Raw genomic sequence first — 16,608 nt, forward strand, 5'->3', positions numbered from 1 at the left:
AATGTCTATGGATCAGTATGTTGGTAAATGTCATCTAATGTCCTCTGAAATCAATCAAGTTTTCCATATAGCATGCATAAATGACACAGATTAACCCCATGAGATGGTGTTGCCTCCAAAACAGATCATTCTCAAACATCAGCGTTAGACTTTGCAATGGCAGACGTTGCCAGCATGTGTCTTTAAAGGAAAAGATTCAAATTCTAACAGGAGTTATTCACATTCAATGACAGTTTCAAAGTGTTGTTGTTATTATTATTATTATTAAAAAGTAATTAAATGAGTTGCATCTTCAAAAATAATCTATAAAAATCTTCAAAATGTGTCCTTTGTAATGGCAAACCTGAAAGTTACAATAACCTCACTGTAATTGTTGTGTACAGTAAAAGAAAGATAGTTTACAGTAGCCTATTGATAATTCTCAAATAATAAAAATAGTAAAGAAAATTAATAATAATAATTATCATCATCATCATTATTATTATATAAAAGTTTAGGATGACACGAGGACGAGTACATTGAATGATAGAATTATTACTAATAAATTAATAGCAAGAAGCTGCATAAAAATTTCCAAAATGTACCCTTTGACACTTTCAGACAGATATTTTGCAGTAGTTTATTGATAATTATCAAATAATAATAATAATAATTATTATTATTACATTAATATATTATTATTAATAAAAAGGCCAAGTGACAAACATTAAATATAATAATAATAATAATATTATTATGATTATTATTATTGATATACATGTGTCTTTAAAAGGAAATAATACAATTCCATTATTTATTCACCCTCAATGGCAGTTCGAGGTGTTGGTCAATAGCAAAAAAAAAATAAAATAATAAATGCTTACAAATCTTCAAAATGTATTCTTTTGTGAGTAAAAACAACAGCATAAGGGTTTGAAGACACGAGAGTGAGTGCATTAAATGACAGGTTTTTCATTTGAAAGTGAACTGTCCTTTTAAAGGGCACTACACAAGTTGAAAGGCTTGTAAGTCATTGTCCCTGATGGTCCTCTGCTTGTGGACAATCATGTGATATAATGTGGAAAACAGGACAGTCACTAACTGGGAGTGCTGACTTCATATCCTGTCACTGCCATCACATCCCATCATCTTCCCATCATGTGTTTGCCACTACATTTTTGTTTCACATTTTCTCTTTAGTGCCATTCATGTGACTGTTCAGAGCAAAACTGCAGTTGACAAACCAGTATCAGCATCTTTCACAGCGCAGTAGTTCTGAAATAGTTTCGCAGCTCTCTGTCGCCCCTCTGTGGTCTGGTTGCAGTAACTGCAGTTATTATAGATGTATATTATAATGCAATGTCATTGATTTTCTAAAGGGATTTACACGGTTTAATGCAGCGTGTGAAAACGGTGTTGTGTGTGAGGACATGTGTGTTTATAATGATTCTTATGGTCAATTACGCAAGCAGCAAAGCTTTCTCTCACAGAGAGCATATTGTCTTAGAGACATGCCATGTTTATTGCTAAATAAATTTGCCTGGTTCACTGTAGGCTACATGAACATGATGTTTAGAGCATGTTATTAAATGTGTCAAAGAAATACTTGAACATTATGCCATCATTTATTCACTCACGTTTTAAACCATTGCTTCCATGGAAAACAAATTTGAGTTTTTCTTTCATAAATGTAGCTTATCATAAAATATTATAAAAGCAGTTCATATTGCTTTGTGTGTTATTTGCCAGGTCTGAAGGGTACCGTTTTAGATTACAACCCGCAAAGAACTACGTAAGTATACTGAATTTACAGTGTACGTTTCTGTAATTATAGTGTATGTAGCAGAGGCCAGCGGGTAAGTGCTGTGCAGGTAAAACCTCACGTCGGTCCGTGCCGATGTCCTGCAGAGTTTGGCTCCAACCTTGAAAAAAACTTGTAGCCTGTAGCCCTAGTAATTCTGAAGGCCTTGATTAGCTTGTTCAGTTTGATTAGGGTTGGAGCTAAACTCTACAGGACAGCGGCGCTCCAGGACCGACGTTGCCTACCCCTGGCCTACACTACAATTACAAAAAAGTTACACTGTAAATTCTGTTTATTTACGCAGTACGTCGCGGGTTGTAATCTAAAGAGTTACCGTCTGAAGCCATATGACAGCTTTAAGTATGTTAATAGCTATATACACTCTGGTAAACTCAACCGCTGTGACTGGATCATTAAATATCTTTACATGCACAAATTTTCATCAGTTTGTGAATCCAATCAATTTTAGGGTATATTTCACCCAAAAATATAATTTACTCATCCTCAAGTTGTTCTTTCTGAGTTTCTTTCGTCTGTTGAAAACAAAAGAAGATATGTTGAAGAATGTTGATACACTGACTTCTAGTAAATGATGGGCAGCATTTTCATTTTTGGGTGAACTCAGGTTCTGATTTTTTTTTTTGTTAAATAGGCTATATATAAGAAAGCTCAGAAAGCTCTAGGATTTCATAAAAAATATCTTAATTTGTGTTAAAGAAGAACAAATGCCTTACGGGTTTGGAACTGTCACGGTTATGGTCTGTTTTGGTTTAGTTGCTCTGTTCTGGTTTACTTGTTCCCTTATTAGTTGCCATGGTTTTTGATTAATTACTCCCACCTGTTTCAGTTCTTCCTGATTACGTTCACTGTTTATAAGTCCTGTGTTCTCCCCTAATTCTTTGTACGCTATTGATGTTGATTTGGATTTGAGTTGCTGAGTGCTGGAGTCACTTTGGATTCTTGATTAAATACCCTATTGACTCTGTTCCTTCGTCCTGTGCTTCCTTTAGCCAGCTCACAAGTAACAGGAACTACATGAGGGTGATTAATGACAGAATTTTCATTTTTGGGTGAACCATCCCTTTAACTACTAAGATTCCTATAATTGCAGCAACAGCTAGGGCCGATAGTGTTAGTTTACTTTTTAAAAAAAATTTTTTTATGAATACTGACTTAAATTTCTAGTCTATATAAAAAAAAAAACTTGGAATACCAGACAAGTTGTCTACTTTTACAAAATTTTGATGATTTGTTTTGTCCTTATGCTTGACAGCCTCAGCAAATTTTCATTTACTTTTAATTGATTAACGTTAAATATAATTTTTTCACTCGTATTAAAATTTGGTAAATGTCACTCCATGCTGTCTTTTATTTTCTGAAAATTTCGGAAGATAAAAAAAATATTCTTTTGACAATAATATTGCTAATTCTAACTAGATAGTTTTAGCACAGATCATAAACATGACAAAACGCAATTGTTTAAAAAGTATTTATTGTGCTGCAAAGAAACAAAATAATACAAGAAACTGGAAAAAAAAAAATAATAATCTGCTGTGCTACAGGAATTCTGAGTCAACTTTTCATCTACCCTTTTTATAAATCTGCAATATCATGACCCATGTTGACATTATTTTTTACATGAACATTAAACACCAGTAGTATACAAACTCCAGAAGGGTTGATATTGTATGTAGAAAAAGAATGAGAGGGTGGAGAGGGGAAACGGGGACACATTTCTAGAAGCTTCTTGGGCTTCAGTTTCTTGGAACAAATAAACTTGCTTAACATCCTTTTGAAAAACAGACATTGGTGTGCTCTCAGAAGAGCCAAAACTGAAAAAATAAAGAACAAATGGACACTCTATGAAGTCTTGAACTCTGAAACGCTCTTTGAGAGATCGTCACAACGCAAACATCTGTGATTTGAGCTGCGTCCTCCGTTAAGTTCAGTTTTTCTGCTCAACAATAAATTATTAAGGTCATAGACAATATATTACATCTCTAATTCTTTTTCTCTCCAAACCTTTTTTGTTTTTTTTTATTCAACTTTTTTTGTAAGTTTTGGCGAGTGACACTCAAGTATTTACAACAATACTTAGAGAATGCACTAAAAAATTAAATTAAATCAAGACTACACCCCGTAAGACCCAAATAAATGTGCAGGTCTGCCCGAATCAAATCCAGTCAGTGGTGTTCATTGGCTTTCATCCATGAACTCAAGCACAGTGTGTTCAGAGGCAATGAGGAGGAAATGTTGTTTTGTGTGTGGAAATTGCATTTCAACTTGAAAGTGGGCTATGCACAGATTTCACATTGCTCATTAAATATGGATGACATCTTGCTGAAATGCTGTTGAGTTTATTTTTGTAAAGGTGGTTGGGTCCTCCAGAGCAACGCTCTCTCCAGCGATCCATTAATAATTCTTGTTTACCCTCTCTCTGATGCTTTTTGATTGGCCGTGACTGAAAGACAGGGCTACAAATCAATTGTTTCACTTCCACAAAACAGAAACGTGTTAAAGAATAAACAGGAGTGAAGGTCCAAATCTCTGTAATTAGCCTTATATCCTTGAGAGGATATTTGCTTTGTGAGTTAAAACTTACATCTCAGTTATATCTACAAATTTACGTGCTTGAATCAAGGCTAAACCGCAACTTTCTGGTCATAATACAGTAAATTATATTGTGAACACATGCCTAAGTATTTATTACATAATTGAATGGTGTAGTTAAAAAGTTCTGAAACAAACGTATCATTGTGTGAATCCTTTCAAAAAAACGACATCTGTCATATTTCAGTCCAACATCAAAAGAAAAAAAAATTGTCAAAGAAAAGAAAACCATTATACATTTACACGACAACTTTCATGACAATTAAGCACATTTTCCATCACAGCTATCATTACCGTAATGCAAAAAACTTCTAAAATTCCTATTACTCTAACGAGAAAAACTTTTTTTTGAAAAAAACACAAACAAACAAACAAAAAAAAACTTTCTATTAATCTGCATTTAATAGACAACAAAAAAGGAAAAATAATAATAATAAAAAAAAGTGTTCTGGAGAACGAGTGCTTAATTGTCGTAAATAATAATGTTATAATGCAAACTATGTCTTAAAAATAGGCTTGGTTTTCTTACTTAAGAATGTAATATCTCAATTATTATAATTTTTTTTGCATTTGATTTAGGGGTGAAATGTGACTTGGAAGTGTTTTCATGAGATTCACCAGATTACTCCTGCACAGGGTCCCACAAGGGTTTAGAAAAAAAAAAATACAAAAGAAGGGCAAACTCTGTCTACTAAAAAGATTAGTTAGAAAACAAACAAAACCAAAACAAGAAAGAAACACATAGGTTACTTCTCTCTATATAAAAGTGCCAAGTTGTATAGCTCTACAAACAATATCACATATAGATAAAGATACAACCAAGACAAACTATCACAAATAACCAGCCCCACCCATTTCCCCTCCCACTGCCCCGCCCCTTGCCCCGCCCCCTCACTTCAACAGCTTATGTCCATCAACATTCCAGTAGTTCTGACACCTGAAGGGACTCATGACAGGAAACGATCAAACGAGAGCTTCATCGTTCAGCTGTAAGATCACAATAGATGGCAACGTGACATTGCTTCACTTACAGAAACGAAGGCTTTGTTGCACACAAATTCATTTTTTAAGCTGATCTTTAGAATTGGCTGTCCACGCTGTCTTTTGTAAAAATTAGATTTCTCTTGGTCTAATATTTCACACTACAAAAAACAATTTAAAAGTTGGATAAGCCAAAACGTGATTATGTTTTGCCTGTCTAAACAAAGCCAAAGTGACTCTTATGGGCCCCAAAGCTCTATATGTGAAAACGAAAGGGAAAAAAAATACACACAAAAATAAGGATAGAATGAGATGTTTGTCTTTCTTTCTGTATCATCATCGTCTGTGCTTTTTTAATTACCACCAAACAAGAAAGGCAATGGAATGCCTGTCATCATCAGTTTGCCATTATATAAATCTCTTATTTTGCTCAATCATAAATACATTCATTAGGAAAATGAACTAAGAACCTTACCGATGAAGAGAAGTCATGTGTGCGTACATGTGCGTTTGTGTGTGCGCACTCGTACGTACATGCGAACACATATACAGACACACATACATATATACTCACATAATATTTCAGGTCTTTTCATTTTAGCAATAATATGTACATAAATGTTCCTATAATAGCTTTGGATTTTTGAAGCCAAATTCGTTCTCAGCTAGAAAACCAGAACACAAAGGTGCCTCAGTAATGTTTCAAAGCTTCCAGAAAAGGAGGCAGTTTAGTGAACAGTACAAATAAAGAAAACGGAAAACATTTCACCAAAAACAGTAAAGGTTTCTCTCAGATCCCCTACCAAAAGTAATTTGATCATTCTTTAGACCTCATTCACAAAACGCTGGCACAATTTCTGCGTAAATCACTTCTAAAACCATTACATAAACTGTAGAAAATTTGTAACTTTTTGTGTCAATTCTTCGTAGAACTACTAGTAATAATTTGTAAGACCATTACCAATGTAACTTTCAGATTGGTGTAAATTGTTAGTAAAAACATTCGGAAATTTTTGGTAACTTAGAACTTGTGAAAATAGTTACTACTCGTAGTATGTAGCAATCATAAGACCATTTGTATGTTAACTGCCGACAATTCAGTCAATTTGACAATTTCTACAACTTTTTTGTATAAATTATTCACGGAACTAATAGTATTTAGAAAACATTTATAAGATTGATCTTAGGTGAATTGCCATCAATTAAAAATTAATCAATTATTCTTATTTTTTTTTTCTCTGAAACAGCATAAGAATGGTTATAAAATGGATAGTTCCGGTCCTTGATTCTGATTGGGTGAGCTGCGTTCGAAGCAGTTGTAAATTACTCTACAAACACACACCTCTTTGTCTTTGTTTCTGTGTCTGTGTTGCTCGGCAACCACTTTGTTGCAACCACAACCGTTTATGAGGAACTACATTGTTTGGCAGAAGAATGTTTTTATTAATATCATTATATTTTATTTGCTTTGTTTTGTTTTTGTTATATATATATTTTTTTTTTATGTGAAACCTTGCTACGTATATGGACTAACAGTTTATAAAAGCAATAATCCCTGTGAAACCGTGACTTACAGTGAATTTATAACAGCTAAGGGGCATTGTTAGCAATCCTAACAACGCCCCTTAGCTGTTATACATTCACTGTAAACCATGGCTTCTTGGGGCTTATTGCTTTATTTTACATACAATTATTTTTTAAATGTTAGAAGTAGGGGTATAACGGTACACAAAAAAAACAACAACTTGAACTCACCATTTGTTTTTGGTACAGCGATTAAACAGTGATATACTGAACAAACTATGTGCATTCATTTGAAAGGAGGGAAATCAGCTTAGTTTGAAACTCACTCACTCTGTGTTCTGCGTTTAATTTTCAAATGCATTCGCAACAGGGTATATCGATATAAATGGTATCGTCCTATAGCTCCTATATCTCATTTGAAAATATATCGATATACCTTATTTCTAAATGTGTTCCACACACATGCAGTGATTAAAATGTGCACTGAACCAAAAGACCTGTAATGAACATTTTCGGCGCGAATATGTGTACCGTTACACCCCTAGTTAGAAATTCACACAAACATTACACAATTTTTGAAACGTATGAATGTTTTTACAAGCGATTTAGACAAAAAAACATTTTGCTCGCATTTCAGGAACAAGGCCCTTTGATTCTGTTTTCTTGGGAAATGTTTCTTAAAGACGAAAACAATCCTCACTACTGGTTTTCATCCCGACAAAATGAGGTTTAAAGAGTCAAAGCAAAAAAAGCAGCACTTGTAAAGCATAGCCTCAAATCCAAACCACTATCGCTATGTTCCTGCATCTCGCTTCACAATCCTCGGATTCGTTTCAGGAAAATATATATTTTCTAGGAGTGTCAATCTGCCCTTAGTTGAGGGAGAAAGAGCAAATGGTGTTTGTATGATTAAATGGGAAAACGCTCGTACATATAAGCAGAAATACAACATAGAGACCCCACACATCCATTAACAGGAAGAACTCATGTCCACAGAGCAGTTTACTCTGCTTTCCTCCTTTTGTCTTTAAAATAGAAAAAAAAAAGGCCAAACTCACCCACAACACGGGAAATCACAATCTTACAGTAGCATCTTCTACAAAAATGCATCTGTTGCAACAACAGATTTTCTTTCGTCTGATTTTCCCTCTTTTTTCCCTCTACCCATCACTCTGCTGTGCTCCGTACACAGTCCAGCGCCTCCTCTGTCTTCGGGAAGTGAACGTCCCTCCGCGGCCTCTCGCCCGATCTGGGCATATCAGGTTTCGTAGACAGAGAAGCTTTGGTTCAGCGTTAAGTGTTCACACAAGCACTTGTGTCAAAAATGTATCACTCCTAAAATAATTTCTCTCTTTTCCAACAGAAAAAGTTAGGAATGCAGGAAAATTTTTGTTGAAAACAAACAAACAAACAAACAAACAAAAACACCCCAGTTGTCCTAATCCCAAAAACGTTCATTTGACTTCACGACTACCTTCAACTTGTGCCTGAACATCCATGAAATCTCACGCTTACACACAAAAGATGCTCAACCTACCATACCTCTGATTCACAAAAATATTCTGGAAGAGTCCTCTCCAATTTAACAATCACACTCCGTAATGGTTCAGTTACATAGGTGCTGCTTCCATCTCCTGGTGAGACTTTCTGGTGTCGACGTGTGATATATTTTTTCGATTTGCTTGGAGTGACTTATGTGAATATTATAATTGTTATTCGGTATCAGGGTCTCTTCTCTGACCACTTGGTTTGGTGGTTTTGTCCGTCTCTACAGTTTTTTAGTAGGTGTCCATGTGCCGCAAAGGTTTGGCAGCTGAACACGGGCTCAGTCTCTCTCTTTCTCGTTCACTCACTCTCTCTCTCTCTCCTGTGTCTCACGCGGTCTGGTAGAAGTTGTCAGCTTGCAGGTTGTTCTGTTTCTGCATGCTGTAGTAACCGCTGTATCTTGAGTCAGGATCTGCAATGCGGAGCATGCGTTGGGAACTGTCCACCTGGACCTTTGTCCCTTTCTGGCAGTCCACATACACCAGCTGGTTATTGAGACACGTAGGCTATACAGGACAAAAAAATACAGTGAGTCTTGGACCATGGAGAGAATTTGCTCATGCTTACGCAACTAAATGCTAGAATACACTACACAACTTTTGCCTAAATTTTTGTTCCAATTTAAAGACTTGTGGAGCCCATGCTGGGTGACAGATTTCACATAAAATCACACAGTTAGTATATAAAGGGCACAGACATTTTTAATTTCTCCAGGCAATGAGGTGCATGTTTCTGCATGAGTTTGTTGTGTTTGGACCGATTTGAAAGTCTGGTAATGTGTGACCCTCGTTTAGTGTATGATCCCCAGTGTTTCTCTGTAACCATTTACAAAGCCAGCAAAAGTATGATGCCTAGTGCTTTAAAATATGTTCCAATTTTAAAAGTTGTGTGGCGTATTCCAGCCTTAAGTACCATTTTTGGTAATTAAAATAAATATTCTAAACTTAAACAAACGTAATCATGCAATTCTCCATCCGGTTTGGTATGTTAATTCAAAATGTGATTGTATCCTTTAGGGGTGGGCGATATGACCAAAATCATGTATCATGATATGAGCAATTTTATTTCATGGTAACTAAGTGTGTATATATTCAAAATTACAAAAAACTAATACAGCTCACTAAAGACAAGTAAACAGTCAGAAAATAAAATAAGAATAAGAAACTAATAACAAGCAATAGGAAAAAAACCCCAAATAAAATAAGAAATGCTACATACATTGTACAAGTAATCAAATGTATAAAAACACTGCATATTCTTCACTGTGTAAATTAAATATACATTCTTCTTATTAAAGTTACAAAAGTGATTTAGTCAAGAGCAGTGAGAGATTTTCTTTCTTTTGTTGTTTGATTAACACGAATGAAAGACAGCAGGAATTTTAGACTGCTGTCACTTTAAGAGCTGCCAGGATCCAATACATTGTTACACATGTGTTTTTCTTTTCAATTGCTTTCTCATAAGACCTAAATTACAGTGATGAGGATACTTGCAAAGATGGGCACTTTGGTAAAAATAACTCTGTTCAATACTCCCACGCTCTATGAGCATTGTCTTCACTTGTGTGCACCTCTCTGACAATGCTCAGACACAGTCTCTCAGACAGTGCTTAAATATAGCGAAATGAGTTTTCTTTCGCTGCTGATTGCGTTTCAAAGGCTTAAAACCACTTATCGTTTGCAATGCTTAAAAATGCATGCAAACGATAAGTTTTTGTGACCACGTGGCACAGCAACGTCACATGAGTGTGTAACCTTGATAGAGACAATAGTGCAAAATCTCTACCGGTTGGCAAATTTCTACCGATTAATCATGTCTCCCAGTATATCGCCCACCCCTAGTATCCATGTAGGCAGGTACCTTATTGGGTGTGCGGTAGCAAGGCACAGGGATCCACTGCTTACGCTGGTTGACCAACAGCAGGGCGGCGATAGTGAGCATCATCATTAGGATGGGCAGTGCCACCCAGGCCCAGTGCAGACCAGCATCCTCACTGGGCAATGGTGTCTTGCCGTCTAGGTAGGGCATCTGCAGACTTCCGAAGTCACCTGGAACAACCCACAACACACCGGTTGGCACATTTTGCAGCTGATAGCAGTGACTCATTGAGCAGTGACTCACTTGGGCGATGTAGAACAATTCAGAATTGAATCATGCCATATGAAATGCAAATTGGGCTTGATTGTAAAAGCAGGTAATGCCAGACATCAATGTCAGCAATTAAGGCAAATGCCAGAGTCTTGACAGACAGACACCTACTCACATCAGCTGTAACAAACGCAACACATGGAAAATCAAGAAGAAATTACAGATTGCTAACAGGGAATATCAAAAGAAACAAACAGCCAGCTTTGTGAAAGTGCAGTTTGATTAAAATGACTTCAGAAGTTACAGAATTGTCTCTCTAATTCTCTACCACAAGCACATGAAATTGCTCAATGGAATGAAATCAGGAGAAATCATAGTTAGCCATAAACATACATTTTTGCTTAAGTTTGCAAAAAGTTTGATAAAGTTAGTATCTTAAAACAGCTTAACTAGGCTAAGTAACTTCTCAAATTAATTATCTTCAAAATGTTGCTCTTCCATGAGATTTGTGCTGTCTGAATTATTCCTACTTCCATACTATACAGTATAGCATGCAAAAAACATTATGTTAAAAGAGTAGGTTTATTGCAACTACATTTGATCTTTTTCTCATCAAACAATCAGACAAATGAATGGCTCGACACAACTCTTACCGGGACAGAGCCTAGACAAGGCTTTCTTCTGTGTAGACCAGCGGTTCTCAAAGTGCCAGGGGGTCCGCAAAATAATTTAAAGCCTACCATATTTTCCAGACTGTAAAGACCCTTTTTTTTTTTTATCATGATACATGCTGTGATTTATTCCAAAGTGACTTAAATAATGCGTTTAACGTCAAATAATCTAAATGTAGACTTTTACAAGTAGGCGCGTCAAGTAGGCTAAGTTATTTGCTGTGTATTGGTTCATGTTGTGGCGTGCGACAGAAAGATGTTCCAGGAGACCGAGACGCGCTAAAGCCGCGCATTCTGTCGTTTTCTTTATTTTTCAAAGGCATGACATTTTGTAGTCATTTTTAATGTGCACAAATAAAAATATACATTTCACAATACGACTATAAATGACAGAGTATTATTTAAATCCAATTAATACTCTATATTAATTAATTAAACTCAGCAAAAACAAAGTTATGACTGCTGCATCCTGTACACTTCAATACTGGTCTGCGCTTGACTGTAGTCGTTTTTGTCTGCTTATTTAGTTTACCAAGTTTATTTAACCCATCGCAACTTTGGAACTGTGTGAACTAGGGTAACTACTCACCCTTGATGTTGTTCTAAAGGCTTACCTTCCTTTTTAGCACTTGCTCATTTAATGGCAGAGAAAGGTGACTTTCACTTTTTTTAAGTGGATGCAAATCTGTTGTAAAATAGTCCTATACATCTTGTGGTGTATATTTCGAGCATTCTGAAAGTATACTGTGGGGTTTGATGATAAACAAATTGAAATGGCAAGTTATTACATTTATTAAAATCTTGCGTTGCATTCCTGTGTGTGAGTGCAATCAATTATACAGGTAATCTATTTTATTAAAACAAAAGACTACATTATAAAACTTTCTCCAGTTGCCAGAGAGTCAGAATGACAGTTCTTGCATGAACGTTATAGACCTACTATAGCCTATAGGCTAAGTCAATGCATTAGTCTTTCCTTTTTGTATTAGTTTATAATATTTAATTTAAAAGTAATTAATTAATCAAACAAACTTACTGGGGGACCAGGGTAGGCTATGATCATATCATACCCTGCCATGCCCACCTGATGCAAAGCATATTTTTATATACACAGAAGAAAGCCCTGTTTAGGCTCTGCCCCGGTACGAGTTGTGTCGAGCCATTCATTTGTCTGGTTGTTTGATGAGAAAAAGATCAAATGTAGTTGCAATAAATGCGTAAAGAATCCATACACCTGCAGCAGCGGAGGACTATTGCTCTGCCGCATGAAACTGCAGAAGAACTGATGATGGCACGGTTTGATCTTCGGCTGACCAATCAGCAGGAAGGGGCGTTTGATTCCCGCCCACGTGTAGAAATCGATTATTCAAGCCGTTTATTAATTTTTCTACCCCTAAACGAAAAACGAAAAATTAAGCTGAATTCTTGTTTTTCGTTTTTTTGGAAAAAAAAACACGAGTGAACGAATGATACACAGATTGAGTAGTATGTCCGAATTCATAGTATTCGAAAAACCAGTAGTTGAAAATCGAGTAGACAAAAAATACCCGGACGTCCTACTACTTCCACCGAGATTCTGGAGTGTGCTTTCGATAGACGCTATACTATCCCATGAAACCAAGGGAGTGGATTTGTGAATGGCAGGTAAGCGATACAACTGACAGGTTGATGAACTGATAGGTCACATGACAGTAACAACATGGTGGATGTAATACTTCCAAATTTCATTCATAATACCCTTATTCATACTATACAGAACATAGTTTTTAACGGTTGTGAAGTAAGTTTCAAACCAACTGTAGTACCTTCTAGAGAGTATGCAAATTCGGATGCAGCTTAGTTGTCCTGAACCAGAATAGCCTATTGACTGTAGAAGAAGACAGTTTATGCTAAAGCTCGCTATAGCACCCCTTGTGGCAATGCTAAGAATGCAATAAGTATTCACACTGCATTATGCATTGGACTTTTTGACCACTTCATTTAAAGAATTGGCTCTTAAGTCATTTGCTTGAATCAGACTACACTGGTTGTGCTGTGGCTTATTTTGTGCATTAAGCTAAGACAGCCCAACAAAGACTTGCTGTCTATATATCGTCCCGTACTCTTGTACGTACCTCTGAACTGTGGCATAATATCGTTTTCGCTATGAGTCGGCCAGGCTGGTTGATGTCTCTGCTTGTCTCCTCGTTGGTCCGTCTTCTCGATGGGCACATTTGTGGGAGCGTAACTCTCTGTAATTAAAACATCAGAGACACGGGGACACAAAGAAAGAAACAAAGAGAGAAGAACAGCGTGTTACAGAAAAAAAACACACACCAATGCACATAATACAAATCGTAACTACATTAAGAGGAGTTGAGAAGTGCCTACTCAGAACAAACAAGATTCGGGTCAGCGTGAAATTGCGGGCCGCAGGCTAATTAAAAGCTCATCTTCAGAGCTGCGTCTTTGAGTGGGAAAGCACCAAAGGGTGAGTGATTACCCAGAGTGCACACGACACCACTCTCAACCCCCTCATTGATCCAGAGCCAAGTGACACAGCAATAAAGAGGGCCGTGATCAATGACATTATCTCCCAAATGCAAAGAGAGCTAATTTAGCCTCTGTCCGGCTTCGACTTAATCAATCCTTTTAAATGATTCATCTCAACGAGTCCGTATTTAGACGAAAGACCCATTCAATTAGAGAGAAGGTTCTAAGTAAACACTACTTTATGAGAGCCAGACAGAGAGAGAGACAACGAGATTAAGAGAGAGCGTGAAAAAGAGAGAGAGATGTGTGACAGAACTACAGAGAGCAAAACTGCAGGGTACTTGGATCAGTGATACTGCCATTTATTCTAGTCATTGTGAAGTAGTCTATAGCTACTTTTCCATCCACTTCAATTTATGTGGGGCAAAATGCAAACCAGATTGCAAATAAAACAGAATTTAACTCCAGTAGTGGGCTGTACATTAGAATTAAATGGAATATTAAAAGGAAAAGGTAGGACACGGTTTGTCCATCAGGATTTAATTGGGGGGTGAAAATGGCTTTTATTCGTTATACTTAACTTCCCCACTCCTGTGGCCTTGATTACATCAGCAGAGAAATAAAACTGTTTTAAAGCCAAAAAAAGTCATTTCTATGCTTCATTTTTGAATTTTACAAAAACAAACCTACAATTTTATAAATATTTTTTAGTTCATTTAGTCTTTTACATGAAACAAGATCTTATATAAAACTATAATGTTTCTAATAATTATAATGATCTATTTTACTACAAATATAGTAAAACGATAAATTATTATAAATATGTATTATCTTATAATAATTCTATTATTATTTAACTAATAATAAATTAAGATTATTACTAATTTGACAGATTCCTATTATTTAAGTATTATTATTATTTTTTTATTCATCCTAGCACTTATTTCAGTTAGTTGTCAAGGCCAAATTTCTAATTCCCATTTTAGTTTTTCATCTAATATTTGTTTTATAATCATTCATATACTATTTTGTTTTTTAAGCTCATTTGTACATTTGGAGTTCAGTGTCTGCTTAAAATAGCAGTCCAACATATATAAAGATCCACAAAGTATTTGGATCTAAATAAAATAAAGACATCACAAACACAATTTTCAAATTGCTAAATATTTTACAAAAAGCTAAATGTTTCACTAAAACACATTTGTTTGCTAAGAAAATTGACACTAGTTCTGATAAAGGTTGTACATTGTTTGTGATGCCACCTGGTTAAATATTTTAACCATGCAAAGAAACTCAGACATTTTAATGCTCTAAATACTTTAGGGGGCTCTGTGTAGCATGTCTGTTTTGTATTTGCCATGCAGATTCACATAAATCCTGACCTGGACACATGGGGCAGCAGCTGCCCTCCACGGTGACCGGCTGATGGCAGGGTAAGACAGGACAGCTGACAGTCGAGCAGAGGGTCTGGCCTTGCAGGCAATAGCAGTGAGTGCAGCTGTCAATGTCCCATCGCTCCTCATCCATATACGTCTTCCCGTTGAAATGACACACGGCCCTCGGCGTGGCATCTGGTGAAGAGGTGAGAGAGACGCTTCGTCATAGCCGTGTCATTAACACCCACATATGATCAGAAGGCAACTTAACTTGGCCGTCTGATCCGGGGCAATATGATCTTCAGCTGTGCACAGATTTACATACCGAGACAGTATGGGCAACACTGGCCCTTCCTGAGCACGGGCCGGGCGCAGTTGACTGGTGGGCAGGACTCAGAGAAGCAGCTGATGGCTCCGTCTAGACACACGCAGCTGGAGCAGACGTTGGGCTTCCAGGACTCAGCAGCCAAGAAGATATCACCATCCTCATTCCTGCAGTAGCTGGGCATGCTGTCGTTACTGGGCGTCTGAGGGGTGACTGGATCATCTGAAACAAGGGATACATATAAATGGATTTCTATCATGACAACTCTCTGAAGATTTTAGCATGGTAACGGATATGACAATGTTCATGCATTTGGTCTTGGCGGAATAGATCTGCTATGCTGCTGAATTGCTGCTGTTGTTGTAGATTATTGCTGCTGCTGCAAAGCAAGTAGAGGAACATGCTACTGCCAGTACATATGGCAATACAGTGCTGTGAGTATTTAAGACATGCTGCTGCACAAATAGCATATAAAATAACCCGTAGCAGCAGGTGGAGCTGGGGAAGGAGGAGGGTTTCAGAGAAACTCTGAAGCATGCTGTGAAATGCTCTAGTGAATACTACCGAACCATTAAACTGTAAAGTAGCAAGCTCATTGACAAGCTCACTTGCCCTGATTTTCCACCGATTTTACCGGTCTGGAGAAGTCGACGCTAGTTGCCGAATGTCAAAGCCAGTCTGCAGATTTGAGTTGACAGATTCCATAGAAAATTGCATAGTATACGATGGTCACAGACTCAGATTTTTTAGCTTCAGACTCCCAGTTGGAGGATATCAAACATGTTTGATATTTTCAGCCAATTTTAGAACACATATTGTTTTTATTTGTCATTTGTCTCCTAGAAACAAGGCGCACGTTTCTGCGTGAGTTTGTTGTGATCAAAACAACTTCAAAGTCTTGTTAGTGTATCATCCTTAGTCGTGTAGTGCAGTGTTTTTCAAACTTTCCCTGGGGACCCACAGCTCTGCACATTTTGCATGTCTCCCTAATTTACACACCTGATTCAGATCATCAGCTCATTAGGAAAGAGCTCCATGAACTCAAATGAGTGTGTCAGATAAGGGAGACATGCAAAATGTGCAGAGCAGTGGGTCCCGAGGAACAGGATTGAAAATCACTGGTGTAGTGTATGATGTCCAGTTTTTCTCTGTCACTGAAAAAGTCGGTAAGTGTATGATGCCAAGTGTTTCAAAGTCATGTAGTGTATTCCAGCCTTACCGATGTGAATATAATTA

The 16,608-nt window shown here is 36.8% G+C and overlaps 1 protein-coding gene and 1 long non-coding RNA gene across 2 annotated transcripts in view; one reads left to right on the forward strand and one right to left on the reverse strand.

Annotated features, from left to right (window-relative positions):
• Positions 1-15,133, forward strand: part of LOC131523007 (uncharacterized) — a 72,200-nt gene extending 57,067 nt beyond the window's left edge. Inside the window, exon 4 of the long non-coding RNA XR_009266692.1 lies at positions 15,036-15,133. This is a non-coding gene — a long non-coding RNA (uncharacterized LOC131523007). The remainder of the gene's footprint in view (positions 1-15,035) is intronic.
• crim1 (cysteine rich transmembrane BMP regulator 1 (chordin-like)) overlaps positions 6,992-16,608 on the reverse strand; it is a 114,314-nt gene continuing 104,697 nt past the window's right edge. Inside the window, exons 13-17 of the mRNA XM_058748956.1 lie at positions 15,373-15,594; positions 15,054-15,242; positions 13,314-13,430; positions 10,301-10,488; positions 6,992-8,946 (exon numbers count right to left, since the gene is read on the reverse strand). Of these exons, the coding sequence (XP_058604939.1) occupies positions 8,770-8,946; positions 10,301-10,488; positions 13,314-13,430; positions 15,054-15,242; positions 15,373-15,594 (893 nt within the window). The 3' untranslated portion in view covers positions 6,992-8,769. The remainder of the gene's footprint in view (positions 8,947-10,300; positions 10,489-13,313; positions 13,431-15,053; positions 15,243-15,372; positions 15,595-16,608) is intronic.

This window comes from Onychostoma macrolepis, chromosome 17 (genome assembly GCF_012432095.1).
Source record: "Onychostoma macrolepis isolate SWU-2019 chromosome 17, ASM1243209v1, whole genome shotgun sequence".
In the NCBI taxonomy this organism is placed as follows: Eukaryota; Metazoa; Chordata; class Actinopteri; order Cypriniformes; family Cyprinidae; genus Onychostoma; species Onychostoma macrolepis.